General features: G+C 34.3%; 1 protein-coding gene across 1 annotated transcript in view; it reads right to left on the reverse strand.

The window, feature by feature from the left end:
* CNBD1 (cyclic nucleotide binding domain containing 1) overlaps positions 1–16961 on the reverse strand; it is a 357731-nt gene that overhangs the window by 46917 nt on the left and 293853 nt on the right. Inside the window, exons 7-8 of the mRNA XM_045895596.2 lie at positions 6132–6269; positions 4785–4917 (exon numbers count right to left, since the gene is read on the reverse strand). Of these exons, the coding sequence (XP_045751552.2) occupies positions 4785–4917; positions 6132–6269 (271 nt within the window). The remainder of the gene's footprint in view (positions 1–4784; positions 4918–6131; positions 6270–16961) is intronic.

The following is a 16961-nucleotide window of genomic DNA, read 5'->3' on the forward strand; positions in this document are numbered from 1 at the left end:
CCCTGACATTTACCCAAAGGAGTTGAAAACTTATGTCCATACAAAAATCTGCATAAGGATGTTTATTACAGCTTCCTTTACAATGCCAAAACCTGGAAGCAACAAAAATGTCCTTCAGTAGGTGGATGGTTAAACAAACTGCGGTACATCCAGACAAGAGAATATTATTCAGCATTAAAAAGAAATGAGCTATTAAATCATGAAAAGACATGGAGAAACCTTAAATATATATTACTGAGTGAGAGAGAACATTCTAAAAAGGCTACATACTGTATGATTCCAATTCTGTGAGACTCTGGAAATAGCAAAACCATTTAAAAAAAAGAAACAACAAAAAGATAAATGATTGCCAGTGGTTAGGGATGGGGGAGGAATTGATGTATGAACTGCAGAGGATTTTTAGGACAGTGAAATTACTTTGTATGATACTGTGATGGTGGCTAAATATCATTACACATTCATCCAACCCAGAGAATGTCCAACATCAGGAGTGAGCCCTAAAGTAAACTATGGGCTTTGGCTGATGATGTTTCAATGATAATGATGGTTTAATATAGGTTCATCACTTGTAACAAATGTACCAGTCTCAGGGAGCACACGAATAGTGGAAAATGGGTGGGCGCCTGAGTGGCTCAGTCAGTTAAGTGTCTGCCTTAAGCTCAGGTCGTGATCCCAGGGTCCTGGGATTGAGTCCAGCATCGGGCTCCCTGCTCAGCGGGGAGTCTACTTCTCCCTCTCCCTCTGCCCCTCCCCCCTGCTCGTGCTCACTCTCTCATAAATAAATAAAATCTTTAAAAAAAATAGTGGGAAATGCTACACAAAACAGGGGCAGGGGTATATGTGAAATATCTGTATGTTCTGCTCACTTTTGCAGTGACCCTAAAACTGCTCTAAACAAGCCTATTATGAAATCATTAAGTGAATTAATATATTACATTAGAAAATATCCAGTTGATACAAAAGATACCCATAAAAAAGGAATGGAGGGGAAAAAAATCAAGATCAATAGCACCTCTAAGCACAAACCTGGTTCTGCATGTTCAAGAGTGTGCACTGGGGCTAAAGAGTTTAAAACCCTACAGAATGATTTAATATGCAAGAGACTGAAGCCAAAGTAATACTGGAATTTAGAGCCCAGAACTTCACCCTTATGTCAGACAGAGGTTCAAAGTACATATTCTGTGTCTGAAACTCTCCACTTTTGGTTTAGGAAGACTAGATTTTTTTTTATTATTCTTATATTGGCCTATTTTATCTTTCAGAACTAAATTGGTTACTACTTTTTTTTAAGTGTCTCTAGTTATTGTTTGCTATGTCATATCATGCCTGGAAAAGACAGAGCATAATGATATACACAGGGTAACAATAAAATGTACCTAAGTAGTTCACTGATGCCAAGTTAACATTTTTTTCTTATACACAAAAACCACAGAAACAAGCTGATTAGTGAGAAAAGCTGCTGGTTGTCTTTTTCCAGCCAGTCAAACTTCGAAAAAAATAACACCTGGGAAGATTTTAATTGGTGTGATATGAACTGGACACGCCCAAATTACTAGCAGCATTGTACACATCTGTTACAGTCAGGATCCTTTGGCATGTGAAGCAAAAGTAAGAAGACTTAGGAAGTTAACAAAGGAAATAGAGCCAGAAATAAGCTTTACTTATTTCATAGATTGCCAAGATTAATCCTAAATTCTATCAAGCTTTTGAATAATTAACTAAATCTCTCTGAAACTTCATCCAATATACATTCCTAAAAGAAGATCAAAACACACATAATTATGCTTTATAAATCATACTAGTGCTAATTTTAAACCAAGATAATAAAAGTATAATTTGAGTTAGAGTCTCTACATTTTCTGATAACAATTCAAAATAAATCTTGAGTAAAGTCGAGAAGTATTACATCTAATGCTTCTCTTTGATATATCAAGTTTGTTACTGCCATATAAGAAAATTTGATAAGGCTGACAGAACTTATTCTTCACGCAGGTATGTTTATTTATAAAAACCACAGTATTTCAGGACTGAAAGAGGCTTTGAAGATCATTTACTGTAATTGTCATTCTTCTCTAAGGAGGACAAATGATTTTTTAAACTGTATAAATGTAAGCACCACATATTTTTATTTGGGAATCAGTGGGAAAATAATGCCACTTTTGACTTATTCAATATAATCACAGACTGTCCAATGCAATAGATAGATTCCACCATTATTTTTAAAGACATGTACTAAAGAGAACTTGAACCCAGCATTAGTCTAAGAAAGTGCAAGTCAGTACTACCTTAATTCTGATGCTAAATTTAAATATTTTAGGTTGATATTTTAGATTGAGACACATAATAGTCATCATTAGTAATCAAATACATTAAAAGCTCATAATTATTCCCCTTTTAAAATTCCATATTCTTTTGGCTCACATACATAATTTAAAATATATTGTTTTAAGATTTTATTTATTCATTTGACAGAGAGAAACACAGCGAGAGAGGGAACACAAGCAGGGGGAGTGGGAGAGGGAGAAGCAGGCTTCCCGCTGAGCAGGAAGCCTGATGTGGGGCTCGATCCCAGGACCCTGGGATCATGACCTGAGCCGAAGGCAGACGCTTAACAACTGAGCCACCCAGGCGCCCCCATAATTGAAAATATCTTTGATTTTAGTTTCTTTCCTCCTTTTTATTTTATTTATTTTTTAAAATATTTTATTTATTTATTTGAGAGAGCCGGAGAGAAAGAGCACAAGCAGGGAGAGGATCAGAGGGAGGACAACCAGACTCCACCCTGAGCACAGAGCATGACCCTGAGATCATGACCTCAGCTGAAATCAAGAGTCTGATGCTTAACTGACTGAGCCACCCAGGTGCCCCCTTTCCTCCTTTTTAATAACCTAAAAAGTATTAATGTCCTTATAGATAGGCAAGACGGAGACATTATTTTTTATACAAAATAGCCCTGGAAATGAGGCGTGGACCAAAATGTGATATTTCTGATACAAAAGGAGGAACCCATGATAAATCAAAATATCCATATTTAAAAAAAAATGTTTCTATACAATAAATATGCTGAATTTAGGAATGTTCAATTCCTAATTTTTCCTAAGTCAGTTTACTACTTGCTTTCTTAAATGTACTATTGGCCAAAAGTAGCATTTATAACTCATTAGAAAAAATGTTTCATGAACAAAAATATATCTAAAATTCAATTTTTGCAAGCAAGAAAAAAATATATATTTGGCTAAATATGGATTAAACACTGTATTTTTAAAAAGTGATGAATAAAATATAAAAATAAGCACTGGAAAGAAATTTGGAACAAATTTAGTAAAGGGCTATAATCTCACCAAATTTAAGAAGTTTATTAGAGAATCTCAGTATTTGAAGCATAACTTTGTCTCTAATGATATTTACTTTTCTTCTAATAAAAGAACTTTCTGAATTGGTTCTATGCTACACCTCACTTTTCTATTACACAGTGACTCCCTCAAAGGATATCTTAGCCAGATTTTTCTTCACCATATTTTTATTAACAGTCACATTAAGGACTTTGCAACTCAGACTCATTCTTTTTAGAATTTTAACTTTCCATTTAATTCAGAAATGTTCTCTTCCTGGCAACATATCCCTCACTACATTTATGGCTCTGTAGGCTTGAAATGCAAGTATTTCTCTCAAACACTACCTCTTCTATTATAATCCACTGTTTCACTAAGAGAAAAGCCAGGCAAGGCTGCAAACCTCTCTCTGTTGTTTGTGACTCTCTCTTGTAGGGCAGTAGGGATTCCTTACTGAAGGAGATCTAAAGCTGCTCTGACCCACCTACCACAGTTCCTCTTGTGTGGGTGTCTTAGTCAGTTTGGGCTGCCATAACAAATATCATAGGCTGGATGGCCCAGACAACAAGCATTTATATTTCAGTTTGGGATGCTGGGAAGTCCAACATCAAGGTGCCAACAGATTCAATGTCTGGTAAGATCCCTCTTTCCTGTTTGCAGAAAGCTGCCTCCTTGTATCCTCATATGGGGGAGAGAGAGAGATCATCTCTCTCATGTCTCTTCTTATAAAGGCACTAATCCTACTCATGAGGGCTCCACTTTAGTGACTTAATCACCTCTCAAAGGTCCCACTTCCAAATAGCAACACATTGGGGTTTAGGGCTTCGATATATGGATTTTGTGGGACACAAACATTCAGTCCATAACAGCTGACATCTCTTACTTAATGGGTTCTCAGAGACAGAAACAATTGTACAAAATGATGTAATGTCACCTACACTTTTTGTGTACACGTAAGCAGAAAATCCACACATCCCTGCCATGCCGAATATTGGAAATGTTGGCAGCTTCACTGTTGCTACCCCTTATCTCAGCCTCACCTTTCCTCTATATTTTCCACTGATAATGTGTACTACAAGTAAAGAGAAGCAAACTTGCTTCTTAAGTAGGTGTTCAATCAGGAGAACAGGACAAATGAATGTAACTTCTCACTGCATTTCTCCTTTTGGTCCTTACATTGACTGTCAGAGTAGGGCAATAAGGGTAGGGCCATGAGGAAATACAGAGAGATATGAGTAAGGCCAGTTCTGAGATCACTCTTTAAGCCATTACAGAACTATTTTTTAATAAAAAACAGGCAATAGTCTAAATGTCCAGTTAAAAGGATACATTAAGAAGTTAGAGAAACACTCATTTGAAGAAATATTATATAAAACATTAAAACGATGAAAAATTACAAATTCCAATACTATGTTATGTAAAGAAAACGATCCCAAATTGCATTAAACTCACCATGACCTGGAGGAAATTTTTTCCATTTAATGAGTGCAACTAGCTCATATATGGATAAAGTGGGCCACTCTTCATAATATGGACATTTACGAATTAATTTCACCTTTTCTTTATTTTCAAGTTTTATTTTTTCCTGAAAAAAGTCATTAAAAAAGAAAGGGAAATGTATAGCACAGATAGATAAATGGCAGTAACGGAAAACTAAAAGTTATATGAGTGTAAATTGTATAAAATACATTTGAATTTTATAGGAGCATCATTCTATGGTCACATAACCATATTGAAATTTTAGTCTTCAGATTTGCCACTAAAATTATATTTTCCCACCTTTCATAATATTTTTAGACTTCCATAAATGTTCTAGCATTTTTAAGAAATCCTGTCATAGTCAAGACCAATCTCAAAAGTTGTACTTAATAATACTGAATCATTGATACTTATATTTTGAAAATAAAACATACAGAACAATTTTTTTTTTTAAGCTAGCCACTCTGAAATCAGCGATATGGAAGGAAGTTGAATTCTGAGCAAGTCATCTGTACCACTGACACTGAGACCATTGTATCAAAAGAAACCCTCACTATTATTAGAGAGCTAAATCAAAAAGATGGTTGTCTCCTCATCTCCCTCCAACCTGAGCACACAACTGGAGGTGATGCCAGTGCCCTGTTGCCCCTGCACCAGACTTAGATCCTATCAAGAAAAGCTGGCAGAGCAAGACAATGGGGGTCTTTCAGTGCAGTCAGTTACAAAAACTTTCTCTGTCATCAGGGGAGGAGAAATCAAAAAGAGGGAAAATTTTGGAGAGTAAATTGGTAAACTTGAAGTAAATAAGTTATCTGAATGTAGCAGAATTAGGGGGTCAGAACTAAGTTGTGATCACCTATTCATGCAACTCTGGGTTTTTAATATCTATTAAAACAATGAAATAGCATACCAGTCACTCCCAAGTATTTTTTTTCCTCAGGTGGACTGTACAGATTTAGAGATCTCTCTGTATGATCGTCTGGTATCCCTAACACATGACATGTCTTTGACACCCAAAACTTATGTTTGTTGAGTGAATACATGAATAAGTGAATGTATAAATGAATGGATTTGAAATTCATGAAAAACCCAAAGTGCTAAAAATATACATAAAATATATCCATAGAGACCTTTCTTTCCACTTCAACTACCCATCACCATCAGAAGCTTAAATAATGTTCATCAAATAGACCACATTTTTATGTCTCCAAGTTAAGTTATATTTAAAAATTACAAAGATACTGATATCTGTCTAGAGGCAAAACTTAGCTTGAATTTACACAAATATTGTGTTAATATATAGATTAGATATGGTCGTACCGATTTTAACCTTGCATAATCCTTTGCAGGGATTTTAAGAATTTCACAATCTTCTTCTGTGATCACCGAATGCTCCTTTGTTTCTGATTTGGTCTGAGCTGCAACTTCCAGGGTTCCAAAGGTACTCCATTGTCGAAGCTGTAAAAAATATGGAAGTAACTTAAACTTCATTATCACTCATCAACATAAAAATACCAGTGATGGTGATGGAAACAGTCTGGAAGAGTCTGCAAAAGGGATGATGGCAGGTCAAACTCCAAGTCTGTGAAAGAAGGGGATCTAAACAGTCTTGCAAGGATGTCATACTTCTGTCCAATGTTACCTTCCCAAAGCAAGAAAAAGTTTCCATTTTTTCACTAGCATGAAAGAAATAACTTATAAGAAGAGATCTTCTGTTTTATCCACTGATTCATTTTAAGTACCTAGAATAATGCTTGGAACATAGTAGCCATTCAATAAATATTTGGTAGTAATAATGAAAATGAATATAGTGTTAAGCAGTATATAAATTACAAACATATATATGCTTGTGTATACACACACACACACACACACACAGGGTCTCCTAATTTAATATGTAAAAGATAAAAATTTAGCATCCCCCAAATGTTACACTAGAATATGTATTGTAAATTATTACGATATAATATGAATATATATAGCTACGTAGAGGATCTATATTCATGTTTGCACGGGGAAAAATATATCATAGATAATATGTATCTATGAAATTGAGAAGTTTCTTAGGGAAAACATCAGGTCTATATGGCTAAGATGATATGAGAGGACCTCCGCTCTTCCATTTCAAATCTATAGAAAGGCTAAATTGTTTTCTTTTTAGATGAATGGATAGCTGAGCTTGAATCTGCAAGTCCAGAAATAAAGAGGAATTTTAAACAGTCACTGAAACTGAAGTGGTTCACGGTGATATCAAACTAGGATAAAGGCCTAAGGGGTTGAGTTCTGGGGTTCATCATACATGTGGGAATAGGAGATGAGACCCAGGACCACGCAAAGCGAGGAACCGGAATTGAGCTCTCGTGCCTAAAGCCTAGAACCTTGGAGGATCACCTGTATGTGAAATGGAGGCAACAAAAATTCATCCCACTAGTCTAGCTGGGGAACTGGGTACAGTTGTCACAATATCAGGATCCTAGGTCTATAACTTGTGTAGGTGAAGAATAAACATTTACACATAGTACAGGACTCAAAGCTTAAAAATTACTGTATAGTCTGGTACACAACTAGTAAAACACCTAGGATCCAGGAAAGTGCAATTTTTTTTTTTTTAAGACTTTTATCCATCTATTTGTCGGGTGGGGGGAGGAAGAAGAGCACAAGCAAAGGGAGTGGCAGCCAGAGAGAGAAGCAGGCTCCCCGCTGAGCAAGGAGCCCCACAAGGGACTCGATCCCAGGACTCCGAACCCCGGGACCACGACCCCAACAGAAGGCAGACCCCCAACCGACCAAGCCACCCAGGCATCCCCAGGAAAGTGCAAATTTAAAGCCTTATGTATGAACTGAGGATAAAAGGAACTCACATAGGAAGCAATCCCTATTAATAACAAAATCACAATAAAAAATTACAAGCCTCACAAGTGACAAAACTCCTATGAGGGCAACTCAACAAAGAACTAAAAAAAAAAGAACATCCTAAAAGAAGCTATATACAATTAATATATTAGATCATATTGCATTTACATTTTGCTAAATAACAAAATTAAACTTTTATAAGTAAAAAAAAGTTATAAAAAACTCAATGGACACATTAATTAAAACTTAAGAAATAATTCACAAAATGGATAAAACATGAGAAAAGCTTTCAGAATAAAACATAAAATATAGAAGGAATTTAAAATAAGACTTTAAGAGATATAGAAGATAGATGGAGAGCATTCAGCATATATCTACTAGGATTTCCAGAAGAAACCAAAAATAATGGGAGAGGAGTAATTATCACATCAGTGATAATGGCACCAAATTTTCCAGAATAGGGAAGAGGTGAGTCTTGAAATGAAGGAATTAATACAAAACCTAGATATATATTTGTACTTTGTGTTCCTGCTCAGGTTTTGGTGTACTCTATTTATCTTTTTCCTCCAGGTCCTCCTTCGTCATCTTGTTAGCGATCAGTAAATTCAAGCAGATATTTTCTACATATATTTTTCCAGATTATCTAATTGTATTTAGGATAAGACTTGGTTTGTATTACCTAATAAACCATTATGAAAGCAGAAGTCCTCCACGACTTTGAATAATATTCTTAAGGCTTTCTTTCTTGATGTATTAACGATATCATCAAACTGCCTAATGTTATTAGGAAAGTATTACATTTCCAATATCCTTTACATACTCTATATATGTAAACATTGTTGTAAAACTGAATTACTATATAACTGAATTATTTAAATTATTAATATTTATATTTCCATTCTGTTCTATAACTATGGTCATCTTCAAAGTGCTCAGAAAAAAATAACTTTCAAACTAGAATTCTACATTTACTTAAAAAAGGAATATGGAATGAGGAAAAACAAGCATCAAGTTAATTTTTGACATCATGTGAAACAAATTCCTCAAAAAGTTGAAAATAGAGCTGCCCTACGACCCAGCAATTTCACTACTGGGTATTTACCCCAAAGATACAAATGTAGTGATCCGAAGGGGTACGTGCACCCCAATGTTTATAGCAGCAATGTCCACAATAGCCAAACTATGGAAAGAGCCAAGATGTCCATCAACAGATGAATGGATAAAGAAGATGTGGTATATATATACAATGGAATATTATGCAGCCATCAAAAGGAATGAGATCTTGCCATTTGCAACGACAATGATGGAACTGGAAGGTATTATGCTGAGCGAAATAAGTCAATCAGAAAAAGACATGTATCATATGATCTCACTGATATGAGGAATTCTTAATCTCAGGAAACAAACTGAGGGTTGCTGGAGTGGTGGGGGGTGGGAGGGATGGGGTGTCTGGGTGTTGGACATTGGGGAGGGTATGTGCTATGGTGAGTGCTGTGAATTGTGTAAGACTGTTGAATCACAGACCTGTACCTCTGAAACAAATAATACATTATATGTTAAAAACAAAAAGAAGATAGTAGGAAGGGAAAAATGAAAGGGGGGAAGTAGGAGGGAGAGATGAACCATGAGAGGCTATGGACTCTGAGAAACAAACTAAGGGTTCTAGAGAGGCGGGGCTGAGGGGATGGGTTAGCCTGGTGATGGGTATTAAAGAGGGCACATACTGAATGGAGCACTGGGTGTTATATGCAAACAATGAATCATGGAACACTACATCAAAAACTAATGATGTAATGTATGGTGATTAACATAACATAATAAAATTTAAAAATGTAAAAAAAAATTAAGAATTAAGCACAGTAAAGGATTAATGACAATACCTCATAATAAAATAGAACAATTATAATGATATACTGTAATAAAATATCTCTCAAAATAAAAAAAAGAAGAATTTTAGTTAGAACAATACTGAATACAAAGAGGAGTACAAAACACTTCATAATGGTAAATGTAAATAAAATTTATTGGCAGATAATATTTTTAAAATAACTAATATGGGGTTACTTTAAAATAACATAGATTTAAAATACTTTTACAACAGTAACTCCAAAGAGCAGGAAGACAAAAAATAGTAGTATTGAGAATCTTTATACTTTGGGACTAGGAAATAAAAAAGATTATATAGCTTTTCTTAGTTAAAATTGCAAATTTAACAATATAGAAATTGGACCTTTATGGATGGAAAAAGAAACATAATGACACAAAAATAAAGTGATAAAATTTACTATATCCCTAAAATATCTAACACCTATAATTTGATCTAAATAGGAGTAACAAAAAACAAATAATTAGAGAAAATGACAAATTATTGAAAAATAATTTCCAGAAGAGAACAACTAAATAAACCACACACAAAAGAAACATTCTCAACCCTACTAGTAGACAGAGAAATGTTTATTCATCTATCAGATTGAAAATATTGAAGTATTCTAACCTATGAGACTAGGGCAATACTTTCATGCATAACTCAAAAATATAAAATCCTTTTAAAATGGGAAATAATCTGGCAGTATTTACTAAAATAAACAAAGAATGTATGAAATGGTTTATCCAGACACCCGTCTCCTAGGATCTACCTTATAGAAAAAAGTGCATTCTTAAGTATATATTTACAAGAAGTTTAATGCTGCACATTTTAATAACTCCCACCTGGAATCTTCTTTAATGGCCATCAGTTAATGAGTGTGTATGCATGTGTGTTGTCTAAATTATTACATACTGTATAAAATTAGTGCATCTATGTATCTTATCCTTTAAGAATTCTTATAATAAAAAAAATCAGATAAAAATATATGTTGAAAATGTTTATAAACTGAACAGTTACAAAAACAATAATCTGTATAAGTTTATACAATTGTTCATATGCTTATGTGAGCTCAAAGAAAGTTGTGCAAGTGTGAACACCAGCCTATTCAGGGGAGAGGTGGAGCTCAAATGACAAAAGATGTATTACCTTTTCCTTAAAACTTATATTTTCTTTCAGTTACAACACTGAGTATGTATTAAATTTTAAGTTTTGGGCATTTTAAAAGACATTTAAGATGCAGATTCAAAACAACATTCTGTGTTATTCTCCATACCTGTGTTATCTCTCTTGATATCTTTACTGATATATGAAATATCTTAAATGATATATATTAGAAGTGTATAGTTATCTCTGAATGATGAAAGTGAGTAACTGTCATTGTCTATAACTCTCTGTATTTTCTGAAATTTTCAATAATATAGCAACTTTGAAATCTGGCAACATTTCAAAGCTATTTAAATTATGTACAAGTCAGTCTTTCTCAATTTGGGGGGAAACATTCATTAAAGCTAAGTAGATAATCCTATTTTGTGGGAGGTGGTTGTTGGAAGTACATAAAAGGAGCCATTTCTCTCACTTCTAAATTCTCATGTTTTTTTACTGAAAAATAAGTTGATAATTCCCTTTATTGGGAAATGATATATTTCTTTTAAAAAAGATTTTATTTATTTATTTGACACGGAGAGAGAGCATGAGCAGGGGGGATGTGCAAGGGGAGAGGGAGAGGGAGATGGAGGCTCCCCACCCAACAGGGAGCCCGATGTGGGACTTGATCCCAGGACCCCAAGATCTTGACCTGAGCAGAAGCAGACACTTAACCGAGCCACCAGGCACCCTGGAAATGATGCATTCCCATGATTAAAAATTGTTACACTTTGCTAATAATACATGAGCCAAACATTTGTTTCTGAATAATAAGAGTTGGTAAATCATTAAGATTTCTTTTGAGTAAAAACATTGTTGAGATTTGTTTCAAACAGCATTTTACTGTTTCTGAAAAACAGTAGACTTTTACAGGTAGAATTTTGTTCTTCCTGTATTATTTTTCCAATGCTTCTAGCTTTCAGGCATTTACACATTAAACAAGATCAATAAATAAAATTAGAATTGCTATTTTTAAACCAAGGAAAGGTCCTATTTTTAATCCTCTGGAATATTTTTTTTTCCCTAAAGGTCTGAAGAGTCAGACAGAAAATACAAAGCCTCTCTAGATCAGGGGTTCATAACCTTGGTCCAAAGAGGGACTTTTAGAAGATTCTTGAACTACTAATGTCTCATGACAGTTTGTGGTTATTTGTAAATTTCTGTTTTTTCCTTGAATGGCTTTCTATAGCTTTCATTAGATTCTCAAAGGTGTCTATGTCTCAGAAAAAAATTACATTTCCCTATTATTTAAATGGCTTATTTAGAAAGTACATCTCATAACCAAATAATGTTGTACAACAAGAAAGTTATATGAAAATGCTGCATTTTATAATCTCTCATATACTTATGGAGGATTTGGGCCATATTAAGGGTATACTGTGATATCTAAAAGGTAGAAGCAGGAACCAACCTAATGTGAGGATAGTCTGATTGGGACCACTCAACCTACTGGCTGAGAGACTGGCCTGCCTGCTTAAATTCCCTGAGTACATTCATTCCAAACCCATATGCTGAGCCAAAGAGGAAGACATTTCCAGTCTGTAGGAAAAGAATTGATATTTGAAGATTACATGAATAACTATGCAGTCTTTAAGTAAAACCCACAACTCAAGTCAGTTTGTAGATTTGGTCAATAAAGTCCTCTTTAAAAGTTGACTAAATAAAGCTTCCTATTATGTCCCTCATGCATTTTGGCAAGAAGGGTCTAGATATCATAAAGGATCAGAAAGGTAGAGGAAAAAATTCTCTTTATTTCCTTCAAAACAGAGTGGTTTCTTCAAGCATTCTCAGGGCATTCCTACCTCCTCAATCATTCACATGAAACACTTGTCTTAAATACCTCACACACTGACTGTTGATTTGAATTCTACCCACAGCTTAAAAACCAGTTTAGTCCCTAATTCTTTTCTAAGGCTCCCTGGGTAACCCAAGTTACCCCTCTTATTTCTAATAAATTATGTACTCTATTTTTTTGTTCTATAACATGGAATGCTCTCATAAGTAAGGGCACTCTACAAATATCAAAAATATATTACTCTCTTAAAACTTTGAGGATAAAGAAATGTGTTTCCTTCCCTCTAATATAGAAAGATTTTTAGCAGCAAAGGAGCCTGGGTTGAATAATCATCATTTGGTGCCACGTTAAGACCAGTACAATTATAATAGAATATCCTTAAATTTTAAAAGTTCAGTTGTAAAACATTAACTGATCAGTTAATGTAAACATTAACTGATCTGTAAATCATTAACTGATCTATCTGTAACATGTAAATGTTAAACTTGGTATATGGAGTTTATCTGATGCTTGCTTAATTCCACTGTGGTTATAGGACATAATCATTTGAAATTTGTTGAGACTCAGTTTATGCCCTAGCACCAAATCAATTTTAAAAATGTTCCATGTGCTCTTAAAGGAATACACATTCTGCAATTGTTGTTTGCAATGTTGAATACAGGTCTAGTAGATCAAGTTTGTTAATTGTGTTGTTCAGATATATTTCCACTGACAACTTTTTTTTTTGATCTGGTTCCTTATCAGTTACTCAGTGATACCTATTAAAATTACCCTCTATAGTTGTGGGCTTCTTTACTTCTCTTCCCTCTTCCTTCCTTCCTTCCTCCCCTCCTTCCTCCCTCCCTCCCTCTTTCTTTCTTTAATTCTTTCTTTTTTTTCTTCTTTTTTTTCTATCAATGTTTACTTTATATATTTTGAGGTAACAATTTTTTGTGCATGCAAATTTCACACTAATTATGAAATATCCCTTTTACCTTTAATAATGTTCTTGCAATAAAGTCTACTTTGCCTACTATCAGTAGAACTACACCAGCTTTCTTTGGGTTAGTGTAATCTGGTTTATCATCTTCCATTATTTTACTTTGCAACTTCCTGTATTTGTAATAAGGTGTGTCAGCATATAGGAGTTATTTTGTCTACTCTGACAATCTTTGTTTATTAATTAAAATACTTAGTCTGTTTACATATAATGTAATTACAGATATATTTAGGTTTAAATTTGCCATCTGAATATTTGCTATTTGTCTATTTTTCTATTTTTCATGTGTCATTTAATTCCTTTTATTCAGTGAACACTGAGTATGAAAAACTGTTATTGCTGTAGATACCATCTTTCTCTAAGATGCTTTAGTTTTCTACTGACAGTTAAGTAGGGAATGTAGAAGCAGATTAACATGATCCAATCAAGAATTGAGGTATTTGAGGCTGGTTTTAGTTCTGGGTTTCTACTGATAGACTAACATGTTTATCAGAACTCCTTATCCTTACTAGACATAGAACTCTTAATTGCTACCTGTCAAATGCTATGAGACTGATGACAGTTCTTCTTGTTAGATTTGTAGCTGTGATGGTTAATTTTATGTGTCAACTTGACTGGGTCATGGAGTACCCAGATAAATTGGTCAAATATTATTCTGGGTGTTTTTGGATGAGTTGAACATTTAAATTAGTACACAGAAAAAAAGAAGATTGCTTTCTATACTGTGGCAAGCCTCATCAAAGCAGCTGAGGATTAGATTAGATTAGAACAAAAGACTGATCTACAACCAAATAAGTAAGAATTTAGGAAATTCTCTACCAGTGGCCTTCAAGCTGATCTCACTAGACATCAATGATTCCTGGTTTTACAGCATCTTCCAGACTTCAGACTCAAACTGGATATTGGTTTGGCAGATTCTGGATTTGCCAGTCTCCATAACTGCCTGAGCCATTTCCTTATTACCTATCTATCTATCTATCTATCTATCTATCTATCTATATCTATCTATCATCTATCTATCTATCTATCATCTATCTATCATCTATAATCTATCTATCTACCTATCTATCATCTATCTAATGTATCTATCATCTATCTATCTATCATCTACCTATCATCATCTATCTAATCTATCTATCTATCATCTATCTATCATCTATCTATCTATCTATCTATCTATCATCTATCATCTATCTATCTATCCATCCTACTGGTTCTGACATACAGATTTTTATAGGTTTTTAGCCCCTTGTTCTATAAAGCTTAGGAATAAGCATATACCTGAAAGAAAGGAAAGGCATATCAAGCTACCTTTCCTCTGATTTTCTTTTCCCAATATCTTGGCCCCTCAAATCCTGATTGTCTAGGCATACAAAACTCAACATTTTGTCACTCTGGTACTCAAAGACTCCTGAAAGTTCTGATCCATTGCTTTCTGCTTAGTTATTCATCCCTATGATGCTTACAAATTGTCAAATACCTCAAAGGAAAGCAACAGGAAATGTCTGGCTCCAAACGATGTATTTCATTTCTTTCTTGAACCATGGCCCTTCAAATCCCTTGGTTCCCTCGGTTGCTCTCAAATACCTTCAGACAGTTGTTTGGTTGGTTGCTTTATCCAGCTTTTATAGTGTTCTCAGCAGGGAGATTGGGTTGATGCAAGCTACTCATCATGGTCAAAAGCATAAGCTTTGGCAAACTAAAGTGACTGTTTCTTTAAAACAAGATCTACTTCTGTTTGTATTGTTTGGACTTTGTTAACTTGCCCTTATCATCCTTACATGAAATGAGTGACAAAAATCACTCAGAATAATCAACTGGACAATAATATCTAAACCTTTCTCATAGAAGATAAAGGAAGGGTAGAGACTCTGGCAAGATAGTCCAGGAATTTTTATATAAATTGGTATCTGTAATTAGAAAAATATTCTGAAGAGCCTTATCCTGGTTTTGACTTTCTTTTCCTTAAAAACAATGGAGAGAAATTAGATGGCAGCTTTTTAAAAAAATTTTATTTTATTTTATTATGTCAGTCACCATACAATACATCATTAGTTTTGGATGTGGTGATCCATGATTCATTGTTTTCATATAACACCCAGTGCTCCATGAAGTATGTGCCCTCCTTAATACCCATCACTGGGCTAATCCATCCCCCCACTCTGCCTCCCCTCTAAAGCCCTCAGTTTGTTTCTGAGTCCATAGTCTCTCATGGTCCATTTCCCCCTCCGATTCCCCCCACTTCATTTTTCCCTTCCTTCTCCTAATGTCCTCCATGCTATTCCTTATGTTCCACAAATACGTGAAACCATATGATAATTGACTTTCTCTGCTTGACTTATTTCACTTAGCATAATCTCCTCTAGTCCTAGATGGAAGCTTCTTAACACAAGGAAGGAACTAGTAGGCATACAAGGGGGAAAATACATATATATTCCATCTCTTTTTCTCTCTTTCTTTGTAAATAGATAGATCATATAATATGATAAACAAGTCAACAAATATTAATGTATTAATAGCAGAATTTCTAATGATTGAATTATTCGTACACATCAGATACTAATAAGAATAATGTAAGTACTTAGCACTACTTTGCAGATTATGTATGTCATATGTACTTATGTGTCCTGTTGAGTTTTCTCTGTCAATTAAATTTTTTTAAGTCTTTTAAAAATCATAAATTTTCTAGTTCATAGAAAAGATATATCTATGAGTGCAGGAAAGGAGTGGATCAGCAAAGAAAAATAGTATCTGATGAACTCATAGGAAACACGTTCCTGTGTAAGTGTCACAGTACCTACAATGTAAAATCTCCTGAACAGCCCAGACTGCGTCCTATTAGCACATGAGCACAGCTCAGCTGATAACCATGAACTGAATCTCAGATACATCCCAAATATTTCTTTCTGCATTATTTTTTTTTATGCTTGAGAGAGACCAACTCATACAATATCTTCAGCACTGACTGGAACAATAGTTTCCCTTTCTGGTTCTGTTAGATTTGGACTGCTGTTTTTTTTTGTTTGTTTTTTGTTTTTGCCAAAGAGATATAACTTTTTATTCTACGTCTCAGAAGGTCCTAAATGACTACACTGAATTCTGAAGGAGTCACCGCCATGATTCAGCACTTTCATTTATCTAATTTGAAAATACTGAATGTATAATTCAATCAGTATAGTTCAAAAATTAAACCAATTAAAAAACAACATTTGGACAGATAAAATATATTTTGTAATTTTATAAGCAATTGTTGGTGCTTGATAAGTATTGCTGACTAGTTATAGATGAGAAAAAAGCATTTTTCATACCATTATTATTTGAGATTTTTTATTTTCTTATTATAAGGGGGAAATTAATCGATCTGATATGTAAGAGTATACCATTCAACCACTAGAAATAATCATTCTAGCATGTCATTTAGTGAAATTGCTCTTTCACTGCAAAGTTATACTGCAGAAAATATAACAATGAGTGGCATATTCACAATCATTTAAGAGTAAGCACTAAGAACTA

This window comes from Mirounga angustirostris, unplaced genomic scaffold (genome assembly GCF_029215605.1).
Source record: "Mirounga angustirostris isolate CCGP_5_RB_7025 unplaced genomic scaffold, mMirAng1.0.hap1 SCAF_4, whole genome shotgun sequence".
In the NCBI taxonomy this organism is placed as follows: Eukaryota; Metazoa; Chordata; class Mammalia; order Carnivora; family Phocidae; genus Mirounga; species Mirounga angustirostris.